A 21,777-nucleotide genomic window follows, 5' to 3' on the forward strand; every position below is an offset into this window, starting at 1 on the left:
TTCTTGTTTTAAGCATAACAAAAAATACATTAATCACAATTGTTATTGTTTTAATGTCTCCATCATACGCTCTCTCTCTCTCTCTCTCTCTCTCTCTCTCTCTCTCTCTCTCTCTCTCTCATGTTGAGATCTCACTCCAATTACATCATCTCTTTAAAAAATCTAAGCCATGAAAGAAGACAAAAACATGGCCATTGTCATAATATGAGCGTAATATGAGCGAACAACAATAATGTCTAAAACCAATATATTTCAAACATTACAAGTTACTGAAATACATCAGTATGGACGTCGGACTCCCCAGTGGAAGAAGGGAGGTGGTATGGGGTAGGAACCTCTACCAAATGGTGCAAGTGCAGGTGGAAAAAGAGGCGTTGCAAAATCAAGCTATGGTGCCCATGAGGGAACTGCAAATGAAGCTACGGGGGATGTATGTGGCAAGACATGTCGATATTGGGGTTCCATTGGAACAACACCAGGTGGCCCCATGACAAAGCACTAGACTGTGTTGGGCTCATGGGTATCGGGGGAGGACTGGATGATATGGTGCCCCCACGCCCACTTGCTGTTCTTGTTGAATAATCTCACTGACCTCACCCCAGAAAAACTAGTTCCCAAATCATCGTGCACAGTGGCAAGTGGTCATAGACATGAACTAAGGCACACCTCGTCGCTCTCCACGTTGATGAAATGTTGTTTTGCAATGTCCTGCATGCTCTAGCAATGGACCCAATACCAGCAAAGCACTCTAGGGTAGCGTCCCCGGCTGCGATTAGTGAATGTCTCGAGTAACCACCTGCCATAGTAGAAGCCCACAATTACCATATGTACAAATGGACAACAATGTCTAAGACATTGATTATATAACAATTTCACTACTTGAATCATGCACATGATTATCTTGCAAAAGACTCGCTATGCTCAACAGTATATTGGATGGGATCCCCATTTGCATCCAATTGGTATGGGGAGGTTTCCTCCTCTGCTTTCGGCTCCAAGAAGATATCATCGTCTCGCCAACCTCAAGACCTTCGCAATCTGTAGCTACCTCGCCTCCTAGCCTATCATACTTAGGACGAGTGGACGTACTCTCACTGGGGTGTATGAAGATAGTGATGACCAGAACAGAGACCTACTTGCACACACTAGTAAGTACTTTAGGGAAATAATTGAGCTTGACTTTCACAGAAACCAAAGAATCCCGCACTCACCTCTTCTTGGCCATCTTTTGACATGACATAGAGATATCTCAGGATGCGCAAGAACAAACTCCTTTCGCAATGTGAAGTTCCAAGTTCCTACCTCCCGCACTGCAATCCCCAACAAGTGCTTCGCACGTAGAGTGCACACCATAGTGCCATTGGCATGTAGGAACTCTGCAGCAAGCACAAAAGCCGACTCCACAAGTATCTCCCGAAAACATTCCACCAAGGAACCTCTAAAGCCCCCTTTGTGTAGACATGTACCTATAGGAAAATCAGCCCATACCAAACGCATGCCTCCAAGGCTATCAAAGGCGTCCATACTTCCCCACCTTGTCAGAGATCCCATGAATCGTTGCAATACTGCAAGATTCCTGGAATAACAAAGCATGTAAGGGGAGTGAAAATGTTATAATGACGATGAATGGAGAGAGTCACTCGCACTACTGAGAGATCGTACTTGTGTTTTCGCATTCCCATAAGTGCAAGATGAAGGTGATCAATGTTCGAGCTCAAAACTAAGTGGAGGGGGTTCACCACGAGTCTACATTTACATAACACCAAATACATGTTATGAGCATTGATGAATAAATGATCTAATGAATGCTTTAACACATTAACTTTACTTACTAGATATCCCCAAGAGGTCCACCTCGTCATATTTTGAACTCTCCGACCCCTGCCTTGGGTCTCGCCATGCGAAGGGGTCACCTGCTCTTTACCCTGTGCATGGGACTGCCGCTCATCTTCATGCTCATCATCCTCGGAATGGTTGCCCTCAGATTCCTCATCTAAGTCATCCCCTTCCCAGTCTAGCCGCCTATGACCTTTTTTGGGATGATGGAGGTGTGGATTTCTTACCCTTTTTCTTCATCGGGGCCAATTCTTGCTTCGTGGTAGGCTTCTTGCCCTTTCTGGCCACTGCATTCAACCAACATTAGAACTATAAACTCCCAAAAAATAGGCTTCAAACCTTGTACAAATTAAATACTGTGCACAAGGAAATGTACTCTAAAACTACTCTGCCTCCTCTAGAGGAAACTCCCTCTCTAGGTAGTCTAACCACCGTGTACAAAGCATCCATGTGTCCTTGCCCCGAAGCTCATCGATCCACTCTTCGGGGTACAATCCTGTCTCCTCCACCTCAGACAACACCCATGCATCTGAAGGGTGCTCGGGAATGTAGACCCGATCATGTACACTACTTCTCCACCACCTAATACACATCCATTAGAAAGGTCTAAGAAATCAATACAAGAAGTAGGAGAGCTTCTCCATCATGCAAGGGGGAAAAAAAAGAGTTAAGGTACTTTATACCTATACAAGAGGTGTTGTGATGTGCATGGTAGGTATGGTTGCTGGTCCAAGATCCAAGGTAGCATGCATTTGTCCTTTCCACCTAACAAATGCCTTCTCAAAATGAGACTTCTTGTAAGATTTTAGGGCATCCGTTTCCCACAGTTGGGATTGGCGATTTGTGCCAGCTCATGTCCCCTTTTAGTGAAGAGTGCCTCCATCTCCTTTAGAGCATCCCTATAGTTCTTGTTGAACAATTCCGCATCCACCATTATGTATTCTCTACTCCCTTGCTCAGGCAAGCCACTAATCTTGGCTTGGAACGTGGCATCGAATTCCGATTGCAATGCTTTTATTTTTATGTAAGAAACATACTTCGAATTGAAAACATTAAGAAATATATTTCGAAATCAAAACATATTGCAATGCGCACACACCTTGAAAACTAATTGTGACAAGAGTGCCATGGGAAGCTTCAACCACTTGGATCTGTTGGGTCCCCAATGAGTAAGTGCTTTCTGGGCCCATGCACAATTAACATCACTAAACTTTGACAACAACGATTGTGGATCGGTAAGACCCACATGCTGCATCATGAATATATCATGTGCCATTGTGTTCGGCACACGAATGGTGGTGACCTTGAAAAATTTGCATGCATTATAAACAAGGAAAAAGATGACATACACAATGTTTTTTCATTTCATATACACATTGTACAATGCACTTACTTGTTGATCATGCACAACACCAACAAGAACTCCACCTCCTCTTCCTCAAGCAAGCGGACCACTCTGCAATTCACCTTGGGAATCCTCTCTTTTTTTACTCAATTGGTATGCACCCATTCTTGCCAAGCTTTGAGTCGATGGTTGCCATCCCAAACAACGAACATCTTGCCAACCATGTGTTTCCATCCTTTGGTCTCCTCCAATATCGTGTCAAATTCACCTGACACAATGATAGATCATGGCCGGCTGCACTTCGATGGTCGAATGGAATGGGGGCTTTGCCTGGGAATTCCTCTAAGACAATGAATGCCACCATTGTCGATTGGTACTTGTTGCTCTTCTTGATGCTTCCGATCAGCTCCTTGATAGAATCCTCGTTTGTGCGGATTGTTGGGTTTGCAAGGAGGTGACAGTGGCACTCTAGAAAGGTGGTTTTGGTTGTTAACCAAGTGGTCCTCCACCCAATTTGTCGAGATGTGTGAATTAACCACTTGGCTGAAACTCTCTTTCACAGACTTCTCTTCTTCTATAATTGTGGCACTACTGGTAACCACACGATTATCGGTGGCCGTTGAAGAACCAACTTCCATAGTCAGCTACAATTGTGAGGTGTTTGTCACCTCACTTGATGTGGCCACTTATGATATGCCCACATCTTGTGAGAGAATGATCTCATCTTGCGATCCGATGAACCCTTTCGTTTGTAGACGAGTCCGTGGAGGCATTTTGTCTTGAATACGCATCCATGTTACCATCAATACTTCTTAAATTAGTCTTTTGTCATTTAACATGTGATGCAATTATCTTAAATTAATATTTAAACTGCATTAATTTTTTATTCCAATTACATATGATGTTATTGGAATTGTTATGCTATCCATATTAAGTCTACCTACTAGAGAACTTTGATGATTGAGAACTCTACGTTGAGGACAAGTGAGGACCGTTATTGCTTGAGGGTGTTCCAACTGTTGAGGCGCACTTGTTGAGACCGCTTTCCCACCGATGTCGGCCGCTTCCAACCGTTGAGATCTCCACTCTGGGAGGAATTCAAAAAGAGAGAGACGGCAGATGTTGTGAGGGGTTAAGAGAGAGAGGGGAGCGAGGGAAAGAGGAGGGTGAGTGAGAAATGAAATGATATATTAACCTCTTCAAAAGGCCAAAATGACCTATGAGACCAAAATATACACGGTCTACGTTGCACAAATATGCATCAAAAGAAGCTAGCGATACTACAATTTTTTATTACAACACAACTATGGGCCAGCCAGCCACCAGCGATCCCTCATAAGGTTCTATATTCAAGGTATACTAAGTTTGTATTGTTAAAATTTCTTCAAACACGACTATTAGATAGAGATATGGAATAGGGTTAGTCAGTACAACATGATTTAGGTTGGACGTTGCTGAGGGGAAGCCTTATATCATGTTGTACTGACTTGCACTATACAAGGTCTATATTGCACTAATATGCAAAAAATGGGCCTCTAAAGCTCATGATACTATAATTTTTTATTACAACGTAAGGTTCGACTGTATGGTTTCACGTTGCACAAATATGTAACATAGCTGATCGGATGTAGGATTCCATATTCACACTATATTGACCATGTATATTGCAAGTCAATATAACACGATATAGGGTGGATGCTGGCGAGTGAAGCCTTTTATCGTGTTGTACTAAATTATAATATACTAAGTCTATATTGCACAAATATGTAGAAAATAGTAAAAAGCGACTTCTAAAGCTTGCGAATCTAGCCTATTTTTATTAAAAATTGCCAATATGGGCCAACGATAACCCATAGGGTTTCGAATTCGCGCTATACTCACCTTGTATATAACGCAAGTAAGTATAGCGTGATTTAGGGTGGGCATTCTCGAGTGAAGCCCTACATCATGTTTTACTGAAGCTCAAAATCATTTTTCAATTATACATGATTTGCGTAGGGAAAGGAATGACACTCACAATCATTTTTCAATTATAAAAACGAACATTTTAAGAGACCGAGAAGACTTGAGAATTCACCTTAAAACTGCCTTAGGTTTGGAGACTATCATGGATCAATGTCAGGAAGATTATATCACCTAGGAGAATTGCCAACAACGGTTGCACCGTTGCAGAGGGGCAAGTAAGAGCAAGAAAATAGTTGCACGGAAAAAAAAGCTAAGAGTTTCTCAAACTCACGCTATAAATAATGCATGTGGGAATACGTGCATCAGCCACCAAGATATGAGGATCATGCCCGCACAAAATTTATTTTTAGGTTGCTCAAAGCCTTATCTTGAAGAAGTAGGCACCTAGAGCATAGACAGGAGATTATCATGTCTGACCATGTCACTATTGGATTTCAGAGGTAGGCACCTAAACCATGGTCAGACAATATCGGGGAGTATTTTGTCAACATTGGATTTTAGATATCTAATGTTGATTTCTTAATTTATGTGAGAAAGAATGACAAGGGGATTGTGATAATGGTCTCGTCTATGTGGATATCTTGATTGTCACAAGTGAAAGTGATGATGGTCTCGTCTATGTGGATATCTTGATTGTCACAAGTGAAAGTGATGATGACATTCATGAGGTGAAGGTGCTTCTCAAGAAGAAGTTTGAAATAAAAGATTTGGGTGAGCTACGATCCTTCATAGGTATAGAGGCGAGCAGATCACGTGATGTGATTTGGCTTTTGCAAAGATAGTATGCTTTGGGGACATGCTATCCAAGCAGTATGGGATGAAAGGGTATAATCAAATCTCAGTGCCATTGGATCAAAACATGAGCTTGTATGTAAATACATGTGATCTCTTCGAGGACCCTACTATGTATAGGTGCATAGTAGGTAGTTTGATTTACATGACAATATTTGAGCTATATACATGTGATCTCTTCGAGGACCCTACTATGTATAGGTGCATAGTAGGTAGTTTGATTTACATGACTATATTTGAGCTATTCGGCTGTATTAGTGAGTAAGTTTATGCATGCCCCAGGGAAGACACATTTACATGCAACTAGGAAAGTACTCAGGTACATAAAGTCCATAGTACATTATGGACTTTTCTATAAGGCTCGGATATAGATATAAATATATGGATACATAGGTATAAGTACAAGTATAGACACATGGGCATATGGGTGCACAAATGTAGATTGGGCTGGTAGTGTCTTAGATAAGAGATTTTCTAGTGGTCTTATGTTCTCTTTTGGGAGTGATGCTATGAAATGGGAGAAGTAAGAAGCACCTGATGGTTGCTTTGTTGAGTTTAAAGGCTAAGTATAGGGATGCTTCTATGGGTGATATATGAGGTAGCTTAGTTGAAGAAGCTACTTATAAAAATGGGTAAGCCCATGGATAGGGGTGCTGCTATGTGTTATTGTTTATATAGATGAGTGGATAGTGCATCATTGTATTACTCCATTATTACATGGCTTGACATATTGCTAGGTATATGAACTTGCCCCTATTAGAGTGTACTTGGACCTTTTTCTTTTGATAATAACCAAACCGTGGTGGGTACAACTTAGGATAGGGAAGGCCATTACTACTTCGTGGCATTCACATCCTCGTATGTGGCAGCATATATCTATAGCCGATATGGTGTCACATATGGGAGGATGCCGAACAACCACCAGATCCCCATCTACTTTGCAAAGTAATTATACATAGAGTTTATCTTAGGGGAGTAGTTTGCCTCATGTGGGAATCAAATTTCCTACCACTGAGAGCATCCAATATGTGGTGCATCGTTTTTCATGATGCTAATAGATATTGAGGTATTTTTACATATTTATTGCTTCTACAAGATTTTCATAATTGTCTTTGTTTTTCTATTTTTATGTTTACATATTTTATATCTACTTTTCTATGGTTTTTAAATTAATGGTGGTTGATTGTTTGCATAGGGTCCCACATATGGAAGTGACAAATTCTCAAACATAAGCTATAGGAGGCAAGAGCAGAGATTAACCATCTCAAAGTAGCATTATACTCGGCAAAGACAGACACTCTGAAGGTGTGCGTTAGTAGGTGAGAGATGTTAATGTCCACCTAGTAGAGTTCTCTCTCTTTGTAATTAAAAGATTTACAATTGAGATCTAAACCTATTAATTTCTTAAGTTATACCTAATTAGAGAGTATTTAATCTTTATATGTGCTTTATTTTTTAAGTTCATAGTTCATGAGATGGGGACAACTTTAGCAAGTCAAGGCAAACGAGGAGGGTGCTAGAGCCAAGGTAAAGAAACACAAGATTATGGAGAGGATTCCTCAACATAGAGCAGAGTAATTGATTTTGTACATTTAAGAGTTCCCAAGTCCTATGACATGATAGTGCCTTACCTACTACGGCCTATTATACTAAGGTTTTTCGACAACCTATCTCTGGAGATACATCGTTGTTTCTCCACACTAGGAGGCTTGTTGTGCTTTATGTTTTGAGGACATAGATGTAACTGGCAGATGATATTCTCTTGGATGTAATCAAATTCTCCATTTGTCTTGCATCACTTATTAGGAGCTAGTATGTTTCTTGGCATGTCCATCTTACCAAAGCACAAGTCGAGCTAGCAACATACAGAGTTCTTGGAATTGACGATCTCCACCCACGCTTTACTCATGTTGATGCTAGGACTAGAAAGCCTCTTGATTCTATAGAGTTCTTGGCATTGTGACGACTTCCGCCTAGGCTTCACTTGTGTTCATGCTAGGACTAGAAGGCCTCTTGATTTTACATCAGATTGACTTAGGAGTTGATACTACCAAGGATAAAGTACACGAGCTTGAGGTGGCTCCAGAGATTAAGTGGAGTGCATAGTAGTTTGATGCTACCGAATCATCCTTCAGGAGAGCAGGCTCACTGTACATGAGTGCATGGGTGTGGTGTTGCAAGATGGGTGGCAATGGTGGTGGTAGTAGTGTTGCTTTACATGAGTAGCACTTATAGTAGAGGAGCTTACACAAATAAAGTGATAGAGACATGGGCCATAACTGATTGTAGATTTTGATTTTATAGACATAGATGTCTTCTAGTAGCAAGACATTAAGAGGGAGCAGGTTGTATCAACTTCTAGGACTTGAGCTCTTGCCTACACTCCACTAGCCCATAATTCTACCTTTGAAGCAGACCTATCCCACAAAGATTTAGCAGGCCGCCATAGCCTCCTTAACGTGGGTAGCATCCTTGACGTGCACATTGACCATCAGTGAGATGAGAGGCCCATGAAAATATATTGGCTCTACCTATTATTGATAAAATGACTAAACTCAGACTAGTCGGGTTAGCTCACTTACATTGTACTTAGAGACTAGGTGGGTTTAATTTACATTATGATGTTCGTAGGTTGATGTTTATATTTTATAAGTTACGTCTTCATTAAGGGTCACTACATTTTAGTTGAAGTTCATGATTTATGGATTTTTTTAATTGCACTTTGGCTATCATGTTGTCCTTGCATTTGGGGCCTCTTTGAGAAACATGCATAGAAAACATGAGATGGAGCACCATATCTCGCTCGAATGACATCCCCAACTATGACCAAACTTTGCATGTGTGTGGGTGGGGGTACACCACACACACCGGATGTCGTTCTGGCATGATGGGATGATCGAGAAAATCTAATTTTTATATGTTTGGTCTCCTTGCATAGAAAACGTGAGATGGAGCACGATATCTTGCCTGAATGATGTCATTTGATGGCGGTGACCAAATGACAAGTATGTAGAGGGGTACCCCACACACACTTTCAAAGTTTGTTCATACCATCACATGTCATTTGGGCATGACAAGATCGAGAAAATCTTATTTTTATGTGTTTAGGCCCTCTTTGAGAAACCCGCATAGAAAACATGCATGCTCCCATGTGTTAAGGCATCGGTACTCAACAAACTTGACTTTCAGGTCATCCCCCTCTTTTACACATGCTTGTAAAGTTTGACCACCATCAAACTTCATTTGGGCATAATGAGATTGAGAAAACCCAAATTTGTGCGTTTCGGCCCTCTTTGAGAAGCCCACATAGAAAACATAAAATGGAGCACCATATCTTGCCCGAACGACATCCAATGGTGAACCAAATTTTGCGAGTGTGCGGGGAGGGGTTATCACACACACACAAAGTTTAGCCCCACCATCAAACATCGTTCAAGCATGATGGGATCAAGAAAACGTATTTTTTGTATGTTTGGATCCTCTTTGAGAAACTTGCATAGAAAAAGTAAGATGGAGAACCATATCTGCCCTGAATGATGTCTAATGGTAACTCAACTTTGCAAGTGGGTATGGGGAGGGGTACCCCACACATAATTGCAAAGTTCAACCACCATCGGATGTCATTCAAATATGACGGGATCAATAAAACCCAAATTTTATGTGTTTACCTCATCCAAATAATGTCCGATGGTGAGCCTCTGACCAAAATTTACAAGTTCGTAGTAGAGAGGGGTATGCCACATATGCTTACAAAGTTCAGGCATGATGGGATCGAGAAAACCTAATTTTTATAGGTTTAGTCTCTCTTTGAGAAACATGTGTATAAAACATGAGATGAAGCACCATATCTCTCACCTCCAAATGATGTCCACCAATGGTGACCAAAATTTGAAACTTTTTGGGGAGGGGTACCCCACACATATACTTGCAAAGTTTGGCCCACCATCAAATGTCATTCGGGCAACATGAAAGGATAGAGAAAACCCAATTTTTATGTGGTACTCTTTGAGAAACTTGTGTAGAAAACATGAGATGGAGCACCATATCTCACCCGAACAATGTTTGATGGTGACCAAACTTTACAAGTGTGTGGAGAGGGGGACCCCACATACACTTGCAAAGTTTGGTCACACCATCGAGCATCGTTTGGGTAAGACAAGATCAAGAGCTCATGAACATCAACTAAGTAAAATACAACAATGCCCATCAATGAAGACATATCTCATAAAACATAATCAGTCCCCAAGTATAACATAATGTGACCTAACTCAGCTCTAGTCTAAGTTTTGTCACTATCAATGGATATATGTAAGTAAAAATCATATCTCATAAAACATAAGCATCAACTAAGTACATCATAATAATGTGAGCTATCTCAATTGTTCTGAGTTTAGTCACTGTCAATAGAAGATCTCTCTACGTACAATCATAAGTGATAAAGAACCAAGCCATCACCACCCTTGTGCTCTAAAAGTATCTACCATGCTCTCATGATCGGCTTTGTAAGATGCCAACATGGCTAAGATCCACGTTAATTGTTGCATATCCTATCAAGGTTAAGCTTGATTTTAACCATTAAATGGAAACACTAAAAGGTCTCTAAATCCCATTTCCATTGGTGGAAGTGAATGAATCTCCTTACTTGGTTGACTTGCTGGGGTAGAAACGCCTTGCCACCACAATCATGTTGTGGCCACCATCAAAGTGAAACTCGTGCTCATCCACTATGTCATGGTGGTCAAGGATGCACTTTGACCTAGTGCATCTCATGAGATAATAATCGAACCCCTCCTCGTTATCCTCACAACAGTGATTGCAAAAACATCATCCTCTTGTAAGAAACATGTTAATGTGTCACAGTCTGCCAAACAAAATAGGCCTATGGGAATCATGGGCTGTACAAAATGTGGAAAGTACGTGGGAGTGCTCAGCTCATGCTGACATAGTATAATCTATGTAGTTTCCATCCATATATGACCCACAAAATCATGCAAAATGTCTAGTAAAGATTATGGGGTCTATCGTCATCATGCTCCTAATGCAATGGAGTCCAAGAGTGCCTACAAAATTGTCTCACAAAAAAATCATGCAAAATGTCTAGTAAAGATCATGGGGCCTATCGCCATCATGCTCCTAATGCAATGGAGTCCAAGAGTGCCTACAAAATTGTCTCACAATCATGCAGTGTGAGATGAATCATGCTACTATCCACACCTCATAAATGCCTCCTCACAAACCTAGCCTCTCATAGTAGAGATATGAAGATGCTACTCTTTTGCCAAATGCTAGCCACACCAGTGCACCACTTGGGCTACACCATGAAATCTACATCATGCGGAAGCTCTAGTAACGATGAAGAGCACGCTTAACACATGCTCTCACTCGATCATGCTCCCCCTTCCTGTGTGCCCAATCTCAAAGAAGCTCCAAATAGTCTCAATGCATGCTGATAGTGTCACCTATACTAATAGAATGGTCATGCACTCTTAAACTACACTCCACATCTATTTGACCATACCCATCAATGTCACCAAGTGATACCACGCTCTCTCAAAAAAAAATCATAAAGAGAAGCAATGTTGCACAAAGTGTGTAGCATGCGAGTGATAATCATTGATGTAGAAGTTGTTCTCCCTAATGATAATGCATAAATCTGGGGTATTTGCCACTTCATCCATATCAAACTCTGCATGGTGGTAGCTAATGTGTACCATGATTGCAATCTATGGGGGGCAACAAGTAGAGGGGAGGGTTATAAATTAATCAATAGTTACATAGAGGACGACATTAGTTTTATAATTAATAAATATAAATTCCTTTTAGAAATATTCTCAGAGAAGTGTCTTGAATCTGTGTAAATGTGTTCTCTAAAAAATCTACTATAGAGATAACTACACTTGAAAGCAAACTCTATCATTAGACATGCTCGAAACTGTCAGTCATGCCACTTGGCAATATGTGTGAAAGTGTGTGTGAATAATGCACATGGTGTATGATGCTCTAAAAGCTATAGTATCCTGGATCGCCCACCACCCTACACAACATGCTCATAGTGCCATTGGATCCACCTCACTAGCATCCTGGTCCATCATCTCTAGTCTCGCAAAGAGATCCACATGTGGCACAATTACCCCCCACACAAGCGAGATGATGATAAAGGTCCTCCATGTCTCAAGCACATAGTACAGAGTGGATGAAATATCGAGGGCTACAAGGAAGTTGGGTCTGCCCACTAAGAGAATGAAAAACATCATAAAAGAGTTGAAACTCTACATGGTACAATATGTGACAACAACATGGTAGTGACCAACAACATGTGTCATGCTAAATGTGAGTATCTCAGGAATCACGGCTTACACGCCTCAAATGATCATTGTACAATTCCAATGTGGGGGAATGTAGCTACAAAAGAGTACACAAGTCTATGTGGGTTATCTCTAGAAAGTAAGCGCCATGCTTAATGTATTGCTTTCTCATTACTCCCTTGCACAAAGCTTTCTAGAAAATTGCTAAGGCGACACGGGAATTTTCCTCCCAAAAAAGTTTTCTATCAAGTCTCTAAGGGATTGGTCTAACCTACGATCACATCTAGGTTCTCGATCATTACTCACCCATAGTGCACCACGATCATTAGCATCCAAACTTTACCTTTAGACCCAACTCTAAGTGTGTGTGGTGTTATAAAAAGTATGTGAGATGTGGCACTTACCGTACTCACACCATTTGCGAGGTAATATGGCTATCAAAATGGCCCATCAAGCTGCCAATGCTACCGTTGTTAGGAACTTTACACATTGTTCACTCAACACTACCATGCTAGCTCTTCTTTCTCTTCAACCTCCAATGTGGGGATGCACCCTACACTCCACTATGCTGAAGATGCTTGATCAGTGGAGTGGGCATGACTACCTAATGAAGAAGATGTGAGATCCTTAAAATAGGACTTGAAGATAACTTTAGCACGAAAAATATATCTCACCCCTTGGATAGTTCTCTATGGGCACCAAGAGGAGGTGGGATGGGTAAGGAAAGAGCTAAGAGGATTAGAAGGGATTATAAGAGCTAAGAAAAAGATTAAGCTAAAATTAAAAGAGCTAAGATAAGGATTAAGATGAAATTAATGTTGAGAGCTAAGAGGGTTAAAGAGAGCTAATCCCACAACTTTACTCAAATGAGCTTAGAACTGTGTGCCAATAAGCTTGGAATTGTGTACTAATGTATAGGAGGGATTGAAGCTAGATAGAAGATTCTAGATTACTATTTTTAATTATTTATTATTTGTATAAATATATATTTTTTTATCCTTACACATATAAGTTAATTTTAATAACTAATAAAAAATAATTATCATCTATTTTTCATATCTAATATATTTATATATTTTCAAAATTTATTATATTTTTATATGTACATATATATATATATAAGATGTATTAAAATATATTAAAGTTAAAAGATATATTATTATTTTTATAATTTTATAATTAATATATATTAATTTTATATATTCTTAATAATATAAATAATATTTTATTTAATATTAGAAATTTTTTAATATTATCAGATATTTTTTATTTTAAATCTAAAATATTATAGCTAATTTTGTTTAGAGTTGATTGGATATATATTTTATTTTAAAAATATATTTTATGTTAAATAATTATAATTTAAATTATAGATTAAAATATCATTTAAAGTTAAGATGCATGCAAGCATGGAGCCATGGGTGGGATGGATGATGATGTGGCATATCCATATGTATATGCATGCATGACTTGGCATCAGGTGGTGAGTTAGCATGCCATGTAAATATGGGAAGTAGCATACAAAAGTGGCATGAATGATGTGGCATTATTGATGACTAGGATGATGACTTAGAAATTCAACTAGGCAGACATGCCATGTCAACATATGGAAAGTAGCATACAAAGGTGGCATGAATGTGTGTCATTTTTAATAACTAGGATGATGACTTAGAAACTCAACTAGGTTGGCCATGTTGACATGGACAATTGAGGTGGCAAGGTGAGATGGCATGATCCTTATGTGGAGTCTCTTCAAAGCTGAGATAAACACAAGGTGACATAGACATGTAGGAGGTGTACGCACCAGTATACAAAAGCGAATTTGTCTTACACATGGCATGGCTTCTAGGATCGGTTCATTACCAAGCCTAGATTACCAAAGCTTAATAGGATTGGGTTTAGCCTTCTCCATGGACACAAAATGAGGATTTTAATTTTTTTGGAGAAAAAAATGGGCATCCTAAAGGCAAATTAACCAAAACTATTTTTTATATAATTAACCATTATAACTACCTTTATCCATAAGAGTTTGGAGTAGTTTTAATAAATATTATTATTATTATTAAACTCATATGGATAACTACCTTTATCCATATGAGTTTGGAGTAGTTTTAATAAATATTATTATTATTATTAAATTATAAATCTTTCACATGTCTTCTCATAGATTGTCATAATTTGATAAATGAGATCTAAAAAAATCTAACCATTTGATTTAGAATTTCACTCTTAGTCCAACATCATAGATCAAATCATAGGTCAAATCTAGCTTGCATCATAGTCCAAATATGGCCTAGTAATGGTCATGTAACAAGCTACCCACTATGCACTTGTACATAGTAGGGTTCTCCAAAAGCTCACATGTATCTATGAAAAGCTTAGTGTTCTACTCCAATGGTACGAAAATAGGCTTACACCCTGTCATACCATACTTAGATAACCTATCTAAGCCATACGACCTTTGTAAAGCAGATGCCATCAAAGTTAATATTAGGTAATTTGGGAAAAATCTCACATTTTGGGAATCAATTACTCCATATAGTTTTGGACATATCTTAAATATACTAACTCCAAATTTGTTAGAGATCATAGATTTAGATTCTACTCTTCAAGATCTTTCCGATGATATGTCACATGAGGGGGTTTTGACAAACTTTTGGACAAGTTCACCATGCTCCCATTTTTCAAATGGGAATGGGATTTTTCCCAAATTATCTAATATGGTGTTAGATTCAAGTGATCTCACCACCTCTATACCAAGAAAATAGTACAGCTTAACCGAATCTTTCATCTCAAACTTCTGCTTCAAAAGCATCTTGCCATCATGTATGTCAGCATTACTATCACCAATGATAATCAAGTCATCCACGTAAATGACTAACAATAGGATTCCTCTATTTATCTTTTTCACATAAAGTGGGAAATCTACATTGGATATCAAAACTAACAGTAACAAGATACTCTCCACCGTTGATCTTGTTTGACCATACTCTGGGAGCATGTTTCAAGCCATACAAGGATTTTCATAACCAGCATATAAAATCTGAATGTGCTAGCTCTCATGGTTGCCATTCTCACAACTGGGCTAAAATCGGGCTGAATAATGTCTCATCACAGTCAATGCCATATGTCTCCACAACTGGGCTAAAATCGGGCTGAATAATGTCTCATCACAGTCAATGCCATATGTCTCCACAACTGGGCTAAAATCGGGCTGAATAATGTCTCATCACAGTCAATGCCATATGTCTCCACATAACCCTTGGAAACCAGTCTTTCCTCATACATGTTTATAAATCCGTTTGAGTTATGTGTGACCTTGTACACCCACTTACATCCAGTTGCCTTCGTATCCTTAGGCAAAGGCACTAATTCCCATGTTGCATTTGTATCCAATACTGCCCCATCTCCTCCACGACATCTTCCCAATTTTGGTGTCTGCCTTCTCAAAATAGGTGGGCTATATCTCCTGTACTACTTTAACCATGTAAGCATAGTGATAGGTTGTATATTCACATCTTAACTTGTCAATAGGGTATCTAACCTGAGTAGACCTACATACACTTGGATCATTGTCAGGTGTTCTCAAAAGAGCTTAGTTCTATGTGCACTAGGAGTAACCACTAATGGAATGCCAAGCTCCTCATCGAGGCTCTACTTAAAGCCAATAGAGTCACCATCCACATAAGAATGACTATTGACAGATTAGGCACAAAAGGTGGATCTACCTTTTTCTTCCCTTTGTGTTACCAACACCTATAGTACCATGAGATGATGGATATCATCATAGTCAATGGCATATGTGTGCGCATAACCCTATTCCAGGATGTGGGCATTGGACAGGTTAATGGTGATGGAAAAGAGAAATAGTGAAAGGACTTGGTCGTGGAAAGGATGAAAAGTGCAACTTTCATTCATCTCTTTTCAGATCATCTGAAAAGCTTCGTTAAGCACAACTTTATGTTTAGGTGGCAGGCCCAACAATTCAAAGACTGCTTGCTTAAGTTTCCCAGAGATGTTGTGGTATCTGTTGTTGATTTTGCAGAGAATTACAGCTTTAAAGTGCAAAATGAGATCCAGTCCATGCATTGGTGGTCAACACAGGTAACAATACTGGTACACATCTCTTATATCAGAAATTCAGTAGGAGCTATTGAGAAGACTGTGCATTTTTACATATCAGATGATAAGCTCCACGACACGCTCTTTGTTCAGCATTGTTTTATGCTGCATACAACTGGATGAAACAGCAAGGACACTGTTTGCGTTATCATTGGGTATGGTCAGATGGTGCCGCTTCACAGTTCAAGGCACGAAGACCACACTATTTCGTAGCCAGGTATTATCAGTTGACAGGATTGCTTATGATGCATAACTTCTTTGCTTCTTCAGGGCATGGAAAAGGAGAGCATGATGGTGCAGGTGCTATTATCAAGAGAACCCTGATGCACGAAGAGCTAAAACCCGATGGCTGGCCCATGAAGTGTGCGGCTGATGTGGTCAATTTTTTGAACGCGAGGTTTCAGCCCCGACAAACGGAAGGTGGAAGTGCCAGCACAAGGAGGGTGTTCTGGTTGGTTTCACCGAATGATGTGCTGCGTTTTTTGTTGTGGGACTGTAAACCAATTGCAGGCTCTCGCTCATTCCATTGTGTTGACGGGCACAATCCATGTGATGTGCGTTTTCGTACGCTGTCATGCTTCTGTGATCCATGTGTGAATGGGCAGTGGAGGAGATGCAATAATAAACAGCACATTGAAGAATGGAAATATGTCTCCATCGAGCCATTGACAGAGTCAGTACAACCTACAAATAGTGATGAGGACGACGATGATGAGGAGAACTACAATGATTTGTTTTCCTCCCATGTGAGTGAGGATTTAAGCATGCCTATGTATGAAGGAGACCCTGAGGTGTTGAGCCAATTATTGTCCATTGGGGATAACTTTGAGTGAACGCAGCCGAGGAGAAGGAGGACTTCTACCTTCTTAAGTGCACAAAAACCGTTTATGTAGCACCAAGAGTACTGAAGGACCTTTGGCATAACAAGATCGTAAGAGGTGGATTGCTAGTTGAGGGCTTGTACTATGCCCAGGTTGAGGGCAAAGTTGATACCTATACCCTATTAGATCAGACACCACCGGTGATGATCTACTTGCATCTTGTTAGAGCCATACGGTTCCCCATGGAGGCTATCCCTGGCCTCCATCACCACTTTAAACTATCCTCAGAGATATATGAAAATATCTACAACAGTATGCCATATGAAGACGGAAGTGACCAGGATGGGAGCCATACAGTGTTTACCCCAACTACAATTCTAACCACTGGCAACAGTTGTAATTCTCTTGAATAGAATCTTGCTTGTGATCAGTACTGTCTAATTCTCTTGATTAGAATCTTACTTGTGATCAGTACTGTCTAATGCTATTGCTGTGTTATCAATTTGGTACTGTGCTTTATTGTTTTTAGCTCTGCTGTGTCTTTGCAGTACCAAATTTTGGTACTGTTCCTTTTTGTTTTCACCAAGTAGTAACAGAAAAATACAAAAGCAGTAGCCAAAAAAAGTACATGTACAAAAAGATAATTATCATTAAATGCCAAAGGCAATGTACAAGCATACAGAATCTTTTACACATCAGGGGGGTCAAAGCGGTACGAATACCCCTCCATAGATACAAAGTAGTTGACAACGAACGAGGAAATGTCATCCTCAACATCAAACAAGGGATTCCGGTGGCTGTAAGCAGTGGGGAACTTATCAGCTAGCCACCCGGAGATCCACGGGAAAATGACATCCATAAGATACTTCGGCTTGTCGGGGTCATAATACTTAGGCTCATATGACCGGATGCAGCAGCACGAGTCGTAATCATTCTTCAAAGACTTGTATCTCGTGTCGTCCACAAGGAGGGTGTTCGTTTCATTGAATTGCGGATACTTGCGCCACACTTTTCTTAGGAGCTTCAGAAAAATAGGCTTGTTACCGAACTCCTTCGCAAGGACTGGCACATCTCTAAGTTTGGTAGCCCACCTCTCACAATGAGACTGGTCAAAAATATCTGTAAAACAGGTAAACCAAGCAATTAGAATAGCAGCACAAATAAGAGTACCAAAGCTAACAAACATTACATAATAGTGAAAAGGTACCAAACTTGGTACAACACAGTACCAAAGTACCAAATAACCAAAGTACCAAACATTATAAAATTGTGTACACAAATGTTACCAAGAACAGAACCAAGTACCATAGTATCAAAGCACCAAACAGTACCAAATTGTGTACAAAATAAAAAACACAGTTTCAAACTACCATAGCATCAGAGTACCAAAGTACCAAAGATAACCAAAGAGTACCAAATTATGTACAAAACAGTGCCAAATTGTGTACACATGAACAAACATAGTCCAAAGCAGCATAGCACCAGAGTACCAAAGTTCCAAAAAGTACCAAATTGTGTTAGCAGTGCCAAAAGTACCAAACTACCAAATAGTACCAGATTGTGTATAGAACAGTAGCAAAGCTAGCCAAACAGTATCAAAATCAATAAAACTAGTTGTGAAAGTTTAGGGATAAATACCTAAAAAGAGGCCTTTCTTCTTCATCAACCGAGGGAAGCAAGCATTCATTATGGCCATCAAGTTCTTCCTTTGGCTACATGACCAGAGCATCACGTCACATCGCTTCCTCAAGTTGATGATGAAGTCCTCCGCATCAGGTCTAACGACACAATATTTGTATTGAGACACTTGCACACCTCGGGGCCTAACTCCATCTGGGAACGGGAGCTACCCCACAAATCCTTGGGTGCTTCAACATAATCCTTCAGTAGCACTCCATTGACATCCAAAACAACAAGGCGCCTATTGCTTGCCATTACATGTATCGGCATTGATGTATCCGGTGGTTGTTCATGTAGCCACCAATGGTCCCCTGTTGTAGTACCACTAAACTATATGAGTAGAAGAACACAGCCTTTTCACAAAAGCAAAGTTAGACATTGGGCACCAATAAAAGGTTACAAAACAGTGACAGTAGGACATGACAGTTTACAAACACATTGACACCTTTCAAGAGTAGAGCGGCATGACACAAAACGCATCGACAAAAGCAAAATGTGCTGGTATTTCAAATTAGTCCAGAAGCAAGTACAAAATGCTGTAACATCAGCTAATTTTTGCAGCCTTGCGGCTTGAGACCACCACCAACGGGGCGCTTTCTACATTTCATAGCGAAGAGCTCGAAGAGGGTGGCTAAATCATTGCTATCACCTGTTTCTAAGGGTGTTGCATCAGGTGTCTCCTCCGCAGCTCTGTCCTTCCCATAGTTCATCACTTTTTTTATTTGGTCTAAATTCATAGGTCTTGGATCTTGCATTGACAAGGAAATATTAATTCTAATGAAGAGGTAAAAAAACTAAACTTGATATTTTCTTTTCCTATATAAGCAGCTTTTTTACATGGGTATGTTTATATTATATATTTATGTGGTTCTAGTTTTAACTTTATGTTATTTTACATGTCATGGTCTTAAAGCCAACACTCAATCTTCAAGCATATAATCATTCTTATGAAGAGGTAAGAGCTAGAAAGATGTATCATAAGGAGAATGTATAATGGTTTTTTCTTTGAATCATGCATAGTAACTTATGCAATGTTACATGTTTTGAACGTTTTGTTTAAAAGATTTTGTTACTAATGTGAACTTTATAGACAAACTTTGAGATTCAAGCTAGCTCTCCTTACATTGATGCGATAAAAAATGATCAACCTATAGAGAATGTAAGTGTATTATATAATTGATTTTATTCTAAGTAGGATTTCTTTGGGTTTTGTATTAAACGTATGCTCTTCTATATATATGGATAACTTTATATTCGGGACAAAGAGGTTTGAAGGGTTGTAAGATTATATATCCGATGAGGTGTATTCTCTTAGTCCACATAAAGATTTGATTTTAAGACTACTATTTTTTGAATTCTATGTGATTTTGATAACATCTTATAAACCAGGATTCTTATAATACAACAATGGAGGAGAATAATTATTCCTTTACTGAGCTACTACATCATGACACATCAAAAAGAGTGAGAGCCATAAGAAATCAAGAAGCGAGAGTATATATGACAAGTGAAGACAAGGTTTGGTTGAGTTTTTCTTTGTATATGTGATAAGTTGTCAATATTTCTTCTAATATTTTGTTGTACTTGTAGGATCCAATGTTGAATTTGGCTAAGTATACGAATGAGGTTTCAAGAAAAAGTCAAAGAAAGAGAAAGGTAATGCAAAACTTACAAAAGTTTTCCACTATCTCTTTGTACTCCTATTTTTTTTCTCTTTCTCTTTTTACTTTTGTGATTATTAATGCTAGTTTTTGGCTTGTTCCAAAGGTAAGTGAGAAGATGAAAACTCACTTGGAAGAAAGAAGTCACCAAGAGGGTGAAAATATTATACCAACAACCATTTTAAAGGTATTGTTAGATAGATGTATAATGTTATGATTCTCCTATTTTTAACGTAATGGATTTGATTTTTCTATTTTTAACATGATGGGTTTGATTTTGTTATTTCAAATAGGATTTAGAACACATTGCAAAATCAAATGTAGAGGCATCATGTGAACCTTTACAAGTAAGTGATATTATATTAGAGAAATTTATCATTGATAAGTTTATTATTTTGAATCTTTTTATTTAGGTAAATTAAATATGCTTTAAAATTTATATATTTTATTATCATGAATGTAGGTGAGCCACATTCCAGAGGAGGATATGGAGACAATCTTATTAAAGTACATGAGAGTGCATACAATCCAAGACATGTACTTTTCTCTCAAGAGTACATGTGTCAATCTAAAGAAGGAGAATATTAGTTTCAAAAACTACTCAAAGGATACGAAAAGGCTTGGGAGTGACAATATGATTCGTGACATTATGCATTGGCTTATGGCCAATAAGAAAGTCAAATTCAATGCACAATCCACACCTATTAGTTTAGAAGATGTAGAGATACTCCCATGACATTTAGATAATCTTGAAGTACTATTTATTTTGAACATGATATAGACTTATGAGTGCATCAAAGATAAACTCACAATCCTCTTTTCACTCCTTTGGATGAGAAACATTCGGAGTGCAAAAGCTACGTGGCAAACTTAAGAACCTATTCTCTCAAAAAGGAGAGTAGCCACAAGAACCTGTTGCTTGCAAGGTCCCAAAAAAAAAAAACACACAAACACAAGGGAGTCACACATATGGCCTACCTAAAAATGGTAGAATATCCCAAGTATCTCCTAACGATCTTCAATAGCCAATACATTTTTGTTAAGATGATGGCTTATTATTCTTTTGGCTAAGTTAATGTAGTAGCTGCTCCATGAGTATATATCCATACTCATGTATTGGAGGACATTTGCACCAAACCCTCACAATCGATAACTTCCCAAGTACATCTCTGGATGGGGAGGCTATGGTGGTGGGCGAAAGCCTGGTCAATGGTATAACGTATTGCTTGGAATTTTCCTTCAATTGCAAA

The 21,777-nt window shown here is 39.1% G+C and overlaps 1 protein-coding gene across 1 annotated transcript; it reads left to right on the plus strand.

Annotated features, from left to right (window-relative positions):
* The first annotated feature begins 19,707 nt into the window (after window positions 1-19,707).
* Window positions 19,708-21,263, plus strand: LOC147631701 (uncharacterized). The gene is made up of 7 exons (XM_086807950.1): window positions 19,708-19,821; window positions 19,957-20,025; window positions 20,256-20,384; window positions 20,457-20,522; window positions 20,634-20,714; window positions 20,821-20,874; window positions 20,991-21,263. Exons 1-7 carry the CDS (start codon window positions 19,768-19,770, stop codon window positions 21,261-21,263), a joined length of 726 nt encoding a protein of 241 aa, XP_086664076.1. The 5' UTR covers window positions 19,708-19,767.
* The last annotated feature ends 514 nt before the right edge of the window (window positions 21,264-21,777 follow it).

The sequence above is a fragment of the Cibotium barometz genome, chromosome 14 (assembly GCF_041138505.1).
Source record: "Cibotium barometz isolate CiBa-2024 chromosome 14, ASM4113850v1, whole genome shotgun sequence".
In the NCBI taxonomy this organism is placed as follows: domain Eukaryota; kingdom Viridiplantae; phylum Streptophyta; class Polypodiopsida; order Cyatheales; family Cibotiaceae; genus Cibotium; species Cibotium barometz.

What these genes read in the sequence shown, in the direction of transcription:
- LOC147631701 (XM_086807950.1), top strand. Translation starts at nt 19,768, where the DNA reads ATGGTCTTAAAGCCAACACTCAATCTTCAAGCATATAATCATTCTTAT. An exon ending in ATAATCATTCTTATGAAGAG is followed by an intron (nt 19,822 to 19,956) that starts GTAAGAGCTAGA and finishes TGAACTTTATAG; the next exon opens with ACAAACTTTGAGATTCAAGC. An exon ending in CATCATGTGAACCTTTACAA is followed by an intron (nt 20,875 to 20,990) that starts GTAAGTGATATT and finishes TCATGAATGTAG; the next exon opens with GTGAGCCACATTCCAGAGGA.